We start from the raw sequence: 13,654 nt of genomic DNA, 5'->3' as shown, positions 1-13,654 counted from the left end.
AGATTGCATTTATTTAAATGAATTAGAGAGAGACCGAGAGAAGGGAACTTTATTGTTAATATTGAATGCATTTCAACATTTAATTTTTTGGCAAGGTTCTTGTTCTGGACGGATTGGGGTCATATTGCAAAGATTGAGCGCGCATACCTAGATGGCACAGACAGGAAAGTTCTCATCAACACAGATCTGGGATGGCCAAACGGCTTGACACTGGACTATGACACTCGAAGGTAAAACAGGAAAATTCATGACAAAAAGAGTGGAGAGTTTTGATAATGACTTTGTTGGAAGCTGGAATACATGTGCAAAATGGACCTTCAACCCATATTAACACAATTCTGATGCACCTAATGGCCACAAACACACTGCAGACTGATGGCCGTCACTGTCGAGTGCATAATTTGCACTCTGTACACACACAGTTTGGTCATTTATGGAAGTGACCACTGTATTATATGACCAGATTAAATCCACACATGTTCAAGCTGTTATGTTATGTTATAACAGGTAGCTTACATGTCATATTCAAGTCACTATTGTACAATGTCAGTCCTCTTTCTTGTTCTCATGCTAGCCTCAAATAAATGTAGTGTAGTAACAGTAGTGACAGTAACTAACATAAAAAAAATAAATAAAAAAAACTGGAAGATCCATAAAACGGGAAAGTCTTTTTGTAGTTGACAACATAAGTTCAGCTGTCCAAATGACCGAACAAAGCAAGCCCAAATGAAGAGACTTGAAGTGCCAAAATAAGCTGAAATATGTGACCATATTTATAAAATAAGACCGAAAGAACACAACCCAAAATTTGCCATATTTTAAGCACTGAAACACCCTTTCATTAAAATAAGCAGGCATGGCAACAAGAGTGAGTTGTTTGAAAGCAACAGCTTTACAAGCATCAACATAACCGTGCCTCTGTCATTGGCAGTTAACTCAGAAATGCACCTTTGGTTACTAATATTACTTTGGTCAAACAGGTTGGCATTCATGCTTCTTGTTGACTGTTATGGTTATTCATGTTAGTGGTGATGTTTTCAGAGGTGATGTACACTAAATGATTGATTTATTTATTTTTTTGGATTCACTACCACGTGTAAAATAGGTTGCAGTGTGTATGTGGCCTAAGATTTAGCATACACAGTATTGCAGATTTTTTTTAATTGTCTTTTTCATTTCTTTCTTCAGTTGTACACTTAGCTATACTTTGTTTTCAATGCCACTTTACCACTAACAACAACTGGCTTTGACTGTTGAAGTACTTTCCACGAAAAAGGCACAGTTAGTGTCCCATTTTGAGGTGAAATTTGGGTAAAGAACATATGGGTCCCACAGTAGATAGGCAAACGGACAGACAGACAGGTGGTGCTGTGGAGGAGGAGGGCTGCGTAGATGAGAAAGAGATTCATTACATTTAAATATATTATTTATTTACCAAGGATGGATGGATGGATGGATAGATAGATAGGTGGTGCTGGGGAGGTGGAGGCATGCATAAATGGGGAAAGATTTATTATATTAAATTTTTTTTTTTTAATATAACTTTTGTTTAGGAAATTTACAGTAAAATTAAACCGATACTACATCACAAATCAGAGTTTTAACCTGTTAACTGCCATGCTTTCCACTCTTTATTTTTTGGCTATTTTCCTTATTACATATTTTAGTAAGAATCATTAATTAGATATAATTTGATAGCTTCAACACTCAAAGTATACTGTGAAAACTGTTTTGAAATCAGACATTTTGTTACCATGTAAATGGTACTTCAAAACATTTATTGGGAACCTCCCCCTAGTGGGCAGTGTCATGTGTCAGATTACAAAATTTACTACACTATTTTATAATTTAACATTTTTCTAATCTTGACAAAACACAATTCATATTTGTTGATATAAGTTATATTGTCCCTCAATTAAATCTCACAGGTACCTACATTTTTGTAATATCAACTTCAAATTTGAAACATAACTTATTTATACATGGATTTGATCTTATAGCAATTTTAGATTCCAAAATATTTAATAAAATATTTTTCATTCTTTGCCGTAAACCAACTTTTAAAACACTTTTTTTTAATGTTTTCACTACAGAAATAGTTTGCTGATTGTCTTCTTTAAAAGGTTGACTGTTAAGAGGTTAAACAGCATTTAGACATGCCCCTAATATTATTGACAAATAAAATGTCTTAATATTTGGTTTGACCTCCTGAGGCTGAATTTAAAAAGTTTAAATGATTTTTCACTTTGTTAATTTGTTCTAAAAAATTGCTTACTTTAAGCATTTCAGATTCTATTTTGTACCATAATCATGGCAAGTACCTACAACTGAAATTTCACGTGATTTCATGTATAGGATCTTTTGGGTGGATGCACACTTGGACCGCATAGAAAGTTCTGACTTGAATGGCAAACTGCGTCAAATTCTCATCAGCCCTGTATCACACCCGTTTGCCCTCACGCAGGTACCTTTCCATATCTGATCCTCACCCTCACTTAATCTGTCACTCACCTGCACCTTCATCACCCTCTGCTCCACTCACCCGTCCTCCTTCACTTATGTCTCTGCATTTATAACCTTAGCATGTTGTTCTCTTCTTTTGCATCTTTCCATTTTCTGACCCTCCTTTTTCTTCCCATCTTTCCTTCCCTTCCCTTTTTTTTTACCCCCTTTCTTTGTCCCCAGTTGAAACCGGTATACTCTCCTTTAACTCCTTTTTCCCGAATCTCACAGCAAGACCGTTGGATTTACTGGACGGACTGGCAGACCAAGTCTATTCAACGAGTAGATAAGCATACAGGTCGTAGTAAGGAAACTGTGCTGGCTAATTTAGAGGGACTCATGGACATCATAGTGGTGTCGCCACAAAGACAGACTGGTAAGATTGAATTGTTGGGGCTTAAGTGAAGAGCACAAGTCTACTTTAATTTTTACTCTAATGCACAACACACACTTGAAGAGATTTTGTGATATACCATTAGATTTGTAATTATTATAAAAAGCAAGACACTATAAATGGTACAATTTAAACTACCGTATTTTCCAGACTATAAGTTGCACTTTTTTTCATAGTTTGGCTGGTCCTGCGACTTATAGTCAGCTGCGACTTATTTATCAAAATTAATTTGACATGAACCAAGAGAAATTAACTAACAGATAACATTACCGTCTACAGCCATGAGAGCATATAGCGCCCTCTCGCGGCTGTAGACAGTAATGTTTTCTCTTGGTTCTTGGGTCTAAATGAATGCGACTTATAGTCCAGTGCCACTTTATATGTTTTTTCCTTCCTTTGATGTATTTTTGGACTGATGCGACTTATACTCAGGTGCGACTTATAGTCAGAAAAAAATGGTAATAGATATTACTATACATCTCTAGTTGACTAATCACAGTGATCCTGTTTTTTGTATCAGATGTTTTCTGAAATGCTTAAATATGCAATTGGTCCATTCGATGATTTAAAATGCATTGATTTGCATATTTTTAAGAATGTTGCATATAAACAAGTGTAGTTTTATCATGTGTAATATGTTTAAGCATTTTGTATTTGCAAGATTATTAATACATGAACATTGAGCACATGTGTGATGAAGAAATGTTGTATCCGTAACATTTACTTCCTGTCTTTCTAGGAACGAATCATTGCGGTGTGAATAACGGGGGCTGCACACACTTGTGTCTTGCGCGGAGTAATAGTTTTGTGTGCGCTTGTCCAGATGAGCCTGACGGCAGACCCTGCTCTACAAGTGAGTTCATTACACACGATTATTGATTTCAAGAAATCACTGTTAAACTCAGAGATGTTACACGAATGAATATATTCATGATACAACTGTTTACATCTGCCAGATTATCATCAGTGTTATTTTAGTATCATTTATGCATGGTTATTTTATTGTAATATTTTCAGTTTTCACTTCCATTATTACGTCGTATTAGTCTTTATTTTATACAATTTATTTGCTTTCCTTGTTTTTGTTTAGTAATTTTAGGACTTCAATTTAAAATGAGTTTATTTCAGTTAGTTGTCAAGTCAACATTTCTGAAGTTATCTTTTGTAAGTTAACATTTTTTCATATAACATTTATATTTTATTTTATGACTGATTATCATAATCCAATTAAGCCAATATGCTGTTTTCTAGAATATGAATATTTTGAGAGAAGCCTTAATTGCGCATGTAAATGTCCCGGATCGAGAGCACAGTGAGAAGCTGATTATTAAATTTGTTAACAGACTGAACAGGAAAAATTTCTTATCTTAACATCAGCTAACACACCCAATCGACAATCCTTGGGGGGGGTGCTTTAGCTCTTTTATTTAATACTCTATAAATATTTGTGGGATTATTAGCAGAAATCATACCATTTGTCATACTCGCGGGGACAGTTTGCTTGGAAATAATATTTTATATCTTCCATTGCATTCGTTATTTGTAGTGCGTCAGCCGCCCAATAGCAGTAAGATTCGTGTTTCTGATAGACCTACTTTTAATGTCTCAGATTTCAAAATCAGTTTTATGGCGAAACACAAATTATGTGTCTTACAATAATATGTTTTTCAAGCTCTTTAATGATCAGATCTCTGTATTTATGTGAAACAATTCATTCATTTAAAATTTTCTTTGTGAAAATGTCAAATATTTGAAATATTTCAACTTTATTTTCTTAGTATTATGACTTTATTCTCAAAACATTTAGATTTCTCAAAATATTTTGACTTTATTCTGGTAGTATTACGATTTTATTCTCGAAATATTTTGACTATTCTTGTAGTATTACTTTATTCTCAAAATATTTTGACTTTATTCTGGTAGTATTACGACTTTTCTCAAAATGTTTTGACTTTATTCTCGTAGTATTACGATTTTATTCTCGAAATATTTTGACTATTCTTGTAGTATTACTTTATTCTCAAAATATTTTGACTTTATTCTCGTAGTATTATGACTATTCTCAAAATATTTTGACTTTATTCTCGTACTATTACGACTTTATTCTCGAAATATTTTGACTTTATTCTCGTAGTATTATGACTTTATTCTCGAAATATTTTGACTTCTCGTAGTATTACGACTTTATTCTCGAAATATTTTGACTTTATTCTTGTAGTATTATGACTTTATTCTCGAAATATTTTGACTTTATTTTCGTAGTATTACGACTTTATTCTCGAAATATTTTGACTTTATTTTCGTAGTATTATGACTTTATTCTCGAAATATTTTGACTTTATTCTGGTAGTATTATGACATTATTCTCAAAATATTTTGACTTTATTTTCGTAGTATTACGACTTTATTCTCGAAATATTTTGACTTTATTTTCGTAGTATTATGACTTTATTCTCGAAATATTTTGACTTTATTCTGGTAGTATTACGACTTTATTCTCAAAATATTTGGACTTTATTCTCATAGTATTACGATTTTATTCTCAAAATATTTTGACTTTATTCTTGTAGTATTATGACTTTATTCTCAAAATATTTTGACTTTATTCTCGTAGTATTATGACTTTATTCTCAAAATATTTTGACTTTATTCTCGTAGTATTATGACTTTATTCTCGAAATATTTTGACTTTATTCTCGTAGTATTGACTTTATTCTCGAAATATTTTGACTATTCTCATAGTATTACGACTTTATTCTCGAAATATTTTGACTTTATTCTTGTAGTATTATGACTTTATTCTCAAAATATTTTGACTTTATTTTCGTAGTATTACGACTTTATTCTCGAAATATTTTGACTTTATTCTGGTAGTATTACGACTTTATTCTCAAAATATTTTGACTTTATTCTTGTAGTATTACTTTATTCTCAAAATATTTTGACTTTATTCTCGTAGTATTATGACTTTATTCTCAAAATATTTTGACTTTATTCTCGTACTATTACAACTTTATTCTCGAAATATTTTGACTTTATTCTCGTAGTATTACAACTTCTCAAAATATTGACTTTATTCTCATAGTATTACAACTTTATTCTCGAAAAATGTAGACTTTATTCTCAAACTATTACAATTTACAATTTACCGTCGTACAGTTGCAAGGCAACATATCTAAAGTGTTTTTTTGTTTGTTTCTTTTAAGTATAGTTTTTTCATGTATATTCATAAAACACAATGCCCATGTATATTTTCCTTTTAATATTATCAATGATGCATAAATTGGGTCAGTTATTAGTATTCCCTTTCTGTTTTTGGAGTAGTCTCTGGTTACATTCCCACGGCACCCGAGAAGGACTCCAAAGGTACTCAAGCCCCCAAAAAACACCCCACACAGAAACCTCGTCAGGGCCTGTCAGGGGGCAAGTAAGTCAACCGCAGCTATGCAGCCTAAAATAAGGTTTTCTTTAAGAATCAAGTGAACTATTGTCTGGAAAATCCTATCATTTTCTCCTCACAGCTGTACAGACGCAAGCCTCAATCTGGAGGACTGCATCCAGAACAGTGTGGTGTCTGCACCTCGGGGTAAATTATTACAACTCGGATTTTAAATTGTTGTGTACGAGTAAATCAATCATGGATTAACCATTTACACTTCTCTTTATTAAGACGAGAGCCCTCATATCAGCTACGTGATTGGTGGAGCTCTGTCAATACTGGCCATCCTGATACTCATCGCTGCGTTCCTTATTTACAGGTAAGCTTTTGTGAAGCATGAATTTATTACATTTCTCAGCTGCTCAAAATAAGATGAATACTAGATGTTGTCATTATTTTTTGCATTCCAGGCATAAAAAATTCAAGTTTGCCGAACCAGGAGTGAGCAACTTGACTTACAGCAACCCTTCATACAGGACATCAACACAGGAGGTTAAAATAGAGACTGCACAGAAACCTGCAATAAACAACCAGCTGCGGTATAAAAAAGAGGTATTGTTTATCGTTCTTGTCTTTGAAGATTTCTCAAAAGAATCATTTATATGAACATAATGTGCTGTTGATGACATAATTGTTCTTAACCAGTTAAACTGGTTTTCTCTTTTTCGTGAGCGGTACTTAACAGAGGCTCAGTCCACACTCATCTTTTATTTCCCCCCATGACAGCTCAATCATCCTTACAACTCCCTTTCTCCTTTCATCTTTTGACATCCCCCTTTTATTTTCATCAGAATGGCAAACAAGGTAGTTCAACAAATTGGGAAAATATTGTTTCCCATATTTGAAGTCAGCCGTGTGATTGTGACCAGCCGCTTGATCTCAAATCCAGCATCCCATCATTGTCTTTTTGCATGTGATCAGATTTGTGCATGAGAGTGCAAAAAGAGAGCATTTATAGTTGTTACAATTTAAGAGATTATTGGCAGTTTTCTTAGTTTATTGTGCCTGAGGCAGCATGAATTGTGAAATGCAGTGGTTGCAGTGTTCTTACGCCATGAAAAGAAATGCTGTGGTGTTTAAAAATCTACCTGAACCCCATTTGTTAAATTGCAACATCAGACAAATGTGAAATTACAAATATATTTAAATACATGACACACAGGTTTCTTTAGAGTGTTATTATGATAAATGCTTGTATGTACATCCAGCAATAGACTTTAATATATTTTAAAGACAATAGAAGTAATCCGAGATGTAGATGAGTTTTGTTTCTTCATCAGATCTGGAGAAATGTAGCATTGCATCACTTGCTCATCAATAGATGCTATGCAGTGAATGGGTGCTGTCAAAATGAGAGCCCAAACAGCAGATAAAAACATCACAATAATCCACAAGTAATCCAATCCACTCCAGTCCATCAGTTAATGTCTCGAGAAGTGAAAAACTGTATGTTTGTAAGAAACAAATCCATCATTAAGACTTTAAACCATTGCTTCTTGCAAAAAAATAAATAAAATTAAAAACCATTTTCCATAATATTGCTTTCTTCAGTGAAAGTGGTCTCATCTGAATCAGGAGAGATCAAGCACCTTTTACAAGCCAGAACAGTTCAAAACATTTCAAAAACAAATACCTGGGTTGATTTTGGAGAATGGAGTTTTTCTCTGGAGGAAGCGTTATTATGGATTATGGACTTGTATTTTGGCCTGAAACAATGGTTTAAAGTCTTGATGATTGATTTATTTCTTACAAACATACAGTTTTTCACTTCTCAAGACATTAACTGATGGACTGGAGTGGTGTGGATTACTAGTGGATTATTGTGATGTTTTATCTGCTGTTTGGACTCTCATTCTGACGGCACCCATTCACTGCAGAGCATCCATTGATGAGCAAGTGATGCAATGCTACATTTCTCCAAATCTGATGAAGAAACAAACTCATCTGCATATAAGATGGCTTCAGGATCAGTACATTTTCAGCAAATTTTCATTTTAGGGGTAACAATTACATAAGGTTGTTTAAAAAGCACTCTAAAGTTAAAATAATTGCATTTAATTATAAATTAAAACTTTAAAAACAAATGTAACATTCATTTGCAATTACATGCTGTTAAGTGTCTAATAAAACATTACATGCATTTTGCACTTATAAATGTTCTTTAAAAGTATATAATTGTTTTAAGAGGTACTCTAGAAGTGTGCTAAAGTAAAGCACAGTAAATATTTAATCTCCCTTCACATGCTGTCTGTAGGTCCAGGGCGTTTGTGATGCAGGCTACACTAAAGAGAAGATCCGCATCGTGGAAGGTGTGTGTCTGCTCTCAGGAGAGGATCTTTACTGGGAAGACTTGAGACAGCTGAAGGTGTGTCGAGGAGCCGGGCTTCAAGCCTGCATGCGTACAGACACGGTCTCTCTACAGGCCAGCTCCGCCTCTCTGAACGACGGAGAGACCGAGCAGCTGCTGCAGGGCGACCAATCAGAGTGCTCGAGTCTAAGCACCGCCCACGCCGTGACGGCTCCGCATCACAGCACACATCCCGACACCGGCTGGGTCCCCAACCGTAAAACCTCGACTGAGAGCGAAGTGTGAACTCTACTAACAAACACGGCAGGCATATATGAGAGAACAGAGACTTCTGAGCAGAAAAAGGCTTGAATACACACTGTTTTCAGAAGTTAAAACAGTAGGTTCAGTCACACGGACCATATACACTTAAGCAACTGAAAAAGAGGGAAGCTAATGCATACATACACCAACAGCCAAATTAACTGTAAAAAGTTTTGAGACAGACCTCATACTTGAAAGTTTCCTTTGCATTGCTCTAAATGTCAATAATACATGTATAAAAATGGTACGGTGACATGCACACAAACCCTCCATCATCTCGCTCCGTTCATCTGGATCTCCTGTCGGACTACGCTACACACTTTTTGTAAACTCTGGAGATGCACGAAGCTCGCTGGAGTCTGAGACCTTGTGAGAAGGAAAAAGAAAGAGTCTGACAGATCATTCGAGCCTTTTTTGTACACGAGAGAAACTCTCAGAAGTAAACTGCTCTTTGTTTCTAATGCGAGCTCATGTTTTCAGTCCACGGACTGTCGGTTCAGTCGGTTTCTCGCGAGGTGTGTCCGCGTCCAGTCCTCATCTTGCCACGATGAAATGTATTTATGAACTTTCTGTACTTTGGATTGGGTTTTTAATGTTTTCGTATTTTGAAGTAGTTTTAAACGCATCGTAACTGTTGAAAGACTCGCTCACACACGTTTGTGATGGTGCCAAAGGACAGAAGAATCTGTTTTTCAGTTTCACTAATTATTTCTAATAAATTACAGTCCATTTGAAAGAGTATTACAGTTATTTTGTCAAAGATGAAGCCAGTTTTTAAATATGTTTGGATTAAGAATTTTTGAATGTTTCTGAAGACTTTTCTGCTCACCAAAGCTGCATTTATTTGATCAAAACAATACAGTAAAAATAGAAATATTGTAAAATATATTAAAATTTTAAAGAACTACTTTCTCTTGTAATATATTGTAAAATGTAATTTATTTCTGTGATGTTCAGCTGTATTTTCAGCATCATTCCTCCAGTCTTCAGTGTCACATGATCTTCAGAAATCATTCTAATATGATGATTTACTGTACAAGAAACATTTCTGATTATTATCAATAATGAATACAATTTTCTGATTAATATTTTCTGCTATTAAGATGTTTTAGGTAAAAGAAAAAAAGCACAACTTTTATTTTGCATTGTTGATCGAAAGTGACAGTAAAGACGTGTTACAAAAGGTTTCTTTTCAAATAAATACTTTTCTTTTGAACTTTCTATTCATCAACTAATCCTGAAAAAAAAAAAAACATTGTTTTACAAAAAAAGTCAATATTATTAATAATAAGAATCACTATTAATATTTGTGCACCAGTAGTAAATAGTATTAGTAGTAAATGCAGACTTGGTGAGCATAAGAGACTTATTTCAAAAACTTTAAATAATCTTTTTATTATTCCAAACTTATTCATACATATGTATATAAATATGGTACGTGCTTCTGGCTTTTCTTTTTTGATGTTAAAATATGTTCAGAGTTAATATAGCAACCAAAACAAACAACAGTTGAGCAGAATCTGTAAAGCACCTTACTGTTGCACATGATTTAGCCGTGTATGAAATGATAAGGCCATGCTAATTGTGTAGGTGAATATGATGGACAGGTGAACGTCCAGGTCATGCTGACCCCAAAATGAAAAGAAATAAGACACGCTTTTATTTTTAATTTTTTTGTTTTTGTTTTTTTATTACCGTAATGCAAATAATAATGATAGATTCTCATTATTGTAATATTTATGACCCTGAAGCACAAAACCAGTCTTGAGTGTCAATGAAGATAAATTGAGATTTATATATCTTCTCAAAGCTGAATACATCATCTTTTCATTGATGTATGGTTTATTAGGATCGAGACAATGTTTGGCCGTGATACAACTATTTTAAAATCTGGAATCTGAGGGTGCATAAAAATAAAAATACTGAGAAAATCATCTTTAAAGTTGTCCAGATGAATTCTTAGCAATGCATATTAAGTTTTGATATATTTACAATAAGAAATTAACTGAAATATCTTCATGGAACATGATCTTTACTTAATATCCTAATGATTTTTGGCATAAAAGAAAAAACTATAATTTTGACCCATACATTGTATTTTTGGCTATTGCTACAAATATACCCCAGAGACTCAATACTGCTTCGTTGCTCCAGGGTCGCATATTTGAATTGTAAAGCATTTAAATATGCTGATTTAAATAATTTTACTTACTGTAATACAGTAAAAAAAAAATACTGTATTCATTAGAATCGAATATGAGATTTATTATTTAGGATAATGAGGCTGAGAACAATGTGGAAAAAGTGTTTAATGTTCATCAAAATAATCTCGCTTTGCAAAAGTGCTGAATATTAGACCTTTAATTCAAAACAGTTTATTTTTATTTTGGCTCGAGTTTGACTCGGACGTGATTTCTATTTTAGTTGTTGTTGTTGTTGTGATATTCACCTGTATATTTGGAAGTGTTTCTGATGCTTTCGGTTTGTTTTGTACAGGTTTATTTTCTGTAAAGTTTCTTCGAGGATTGTTTGATTTCTCAGATCCACCTCGGAGGACGTTCTCCAGGGTTCAGGACTTGGTTTTTGCTGCTAAAACTCATGGCGCGTTCAGGCCACACAGTAGTTTATTGGTCTTGGCAGCTCAGATCAGATTGTTGGCTGACGATGTTTAGTTCCTCTTCTTCTCCTCCTTGTTTTACAGAAAAGATGTCAGATTTCCACAATGTACGCGGAAATTAAAGCAAACATGCATTAATTTGATTCATTTTAAACTCTATAACCACTTCATTTGATTGTAGGGTTGGTGCCAGTTATTTAACAGTGTGCTCTTTGTGTTTTTGTAACTGCTGTAAGTTAACTAAGATATATTTATAATTTTCATTGGTTGTAACTTGTATGTAAATATGAAGATGCTGTATATGTAGTTCTCCTTTGCAATACTAACAAACTGTGTGTGACAGTGGTTTACTTTGCTTTTTTTCTATCTTTAATATAAAATTGCATTTGCTTTTGAATACAAATATGGTAATTTTTTGGCTCGCTTTCTTTTAAAGGTACTATATACGCATTTGCATTTTTGTTACACATTACGTTTTACATCACGATTCACAGATTTCTATAAACAGTGTGGAAAAACTACATAAAATTCAATTTAATATAAGATATGAAAGTGTTACGACTGCCGGTTATGGCAGCGACTGTAAGACTTTAAGAAAATCATAATATAAATCTTCCATATCTCAAATATGAGCAGACCTCAATGGAGTAATATTAGTGCTTTAGTATTACTAATTTTAATGTTTGATGCCAGTTTCTTCAAGCTGTGATATGTTTAAAGCAAAACTTGTACAACTCTATCAAAACGATTTCTCTTTCAATTTTAATAAAATGCTTATTATAGCTGATAAGAACAGTCTTCAGGCAGGTGTTTAATGCAGTGATGTTCGTTAAACAATGGATAAAGATTATAAAGTCATTTTTTTCTTAGCTACAGAAAATGTTTTTCCATGTTAATGACACCGGGATGAAATGGATATGATTAAAGTTAAAGTATTGCTATGAAGGATTGGAGATGACAACCGTTGATGGATGGTAAGTGATTGATTCTATTGAATCGGATCGTTCTAAACGGTTCTCTTTCTCATATTTATTTTTTGGAAAATTAGATTCATTATCAATTCGTTCTAAACTGTCTCATCTTTATCTTGGGGAAGTTTGATTCATTTTGCTAAATCGGTCTGTTATAAAACATCCACTTTCATTTGTATCTTTGGAAGGATTGATTCTTTCGAGAGAGTCGGTTCAGTGAATCGGCTTTTTTTGTAAAGTCCAATTCACTATAACGAGTCAATGAATAGCCTAATCCATTAGTAAGTTTGTAAATTAATACATTTATTTCTAAATTGTTTGAAAAGTTTAATACAATTCACAATTTGGATTATTCAGTTTTTTTTATTGTTGACATTTCATCATTCATTTTTTTATTTTTGGCAGTTTTGGTCTTCCATACTAAATGCCTTAAATTTAGTCTCTGAAGAAATTAATTTCATTTAAGATTTATCTATTTTTTTTTTTTTATCTACAACATTAAAAGAAAAAAACAAAACGTACAAAAAAGGTATTGTTGATTTTCTTCTAGGATATTTATCTGCTAAGTTGTTACTCAAAAACACAAAATACAATGCCTAACTTAATATGCAGGTTAAAACCTGTGAAAAAACAATATGGAAAGTTTCTTCATGTTACAACTTGCGGTATTTTGTTCCCTAATTTTACAGACATTTCTTCGAGTGTATCACACAAACTAAGACTACACCACTTAAAACTAATGGTTAAGAATGTGTAGTTTTACTAGTTTAGCTAATAAGAAATTACATCAAATGTAATTGTTCAAAAATGTGTAAGTGTTGAATAATTTAATGTTGCTTTTTTAATTTAATTATATATATTACATTTAATTATTATTTTATGCCTTTGTATTATTTTGATGAATAAACCAATTTTTGTTTTTTGGATGAAATTTGAGTACTCTACATGTATACATTTAGAGTACTCAAATTTCAGCCAAAACAAAAAAAAAAAAACCTGTAAAATTACGGTACACTGCTGGAAACCCTGCTGCCAGTTTATTACCGTTAATTTACAAAAAAGCCGTAATTCAGAAAACGGTAATAAAACTGTAAAATTACAGTACACTGCTGGAAAACCT

At 33.1% G+C, this 13,654-nt stretch overlaps 1 protein-coding gene across 3 annotated transcripts in view; it reads left to right on the top strand.

The window, feature by feature from the left end:
• LOC128016435 (low-density lipoprotein receptor-related protein 4) overlaps nucleotides 1-11,977 on the top strand; it is a 94,180-nt gene extending 82,203 nt beyond the window's left edge. The window contains exons 30-39 of one of the 3 annotated variants that reach the window (XM_052600931.1): nucleotides 96-230; nucleotides 2,356-2,464; nucleotides 2,686-2,878; nucleotides 3,636-3,749; nucleotides 6,221-6,323; nucleotides 6,418-6,482; nucleotides 6,567-6,654; nucleotides 6,746-6,887; nucleotides 7,062-7,139; nucleotides 8,590-8,738. In XM_052600931.1, the coding sequence (XP_052456891.1) occupies nucleotides 96-230; nucleotides 2,356-2,464; nucleotides 2,686-2,878; nucleotides 3,636-3,749; nucleotides 6,221-6,323; nucleotides 6,418-6,482; nucleotides 6,567-6,654; nucleotides 6,746-6,887; nucleotides 7,062-7,103 (991 nt within the window). In that variant the 3' untranslated portion in view covers nucleotides 7,104-7,139; nucleotides 8,590-8,738. Of the gene's footprint in view, nucleotides 1-95; nucleotides 231-2,355; nucleotides 2,465-2,685; nucleotides 2,879-3,635; nucleotides 3,750-6,220; nucleotides 6,324-6,417; nucleotides 6,483-6,566; nucleotides 6,655-6,745; nucleotides 6,888-7,061; nucleotides 7,140-8,589 lie in introns of all 3 variants that reach the window. The other 2 variants (XM_052600928.1, XM_052600929.1) reach the window with 2 other exon arrangements.
• The last annotated feature ends 1,677 nt before the right edge of the window (nucleotides 11,978-13,654 follow it).

This window comes from Carassius gibelio, chromosome A7 (assembly GCF_023724105.1).
Source record: "Carassius gibelio isolate Cgi1373 ecotype wild population from Czech Republic chromosome A7, carGib1.2-hapl.c, whole genome shotgun sequence".
In the NCBI taxonomy this organism is placed as follows: Eukaryota; Metazoa; Chordata; class Actinopteri; order Cypriniformes; family Cyprinidae; genus Carassius; species Carassius gibelio.
This window is presented reverse-complemented; position numbering and strand designations above follow the sequence as displayed.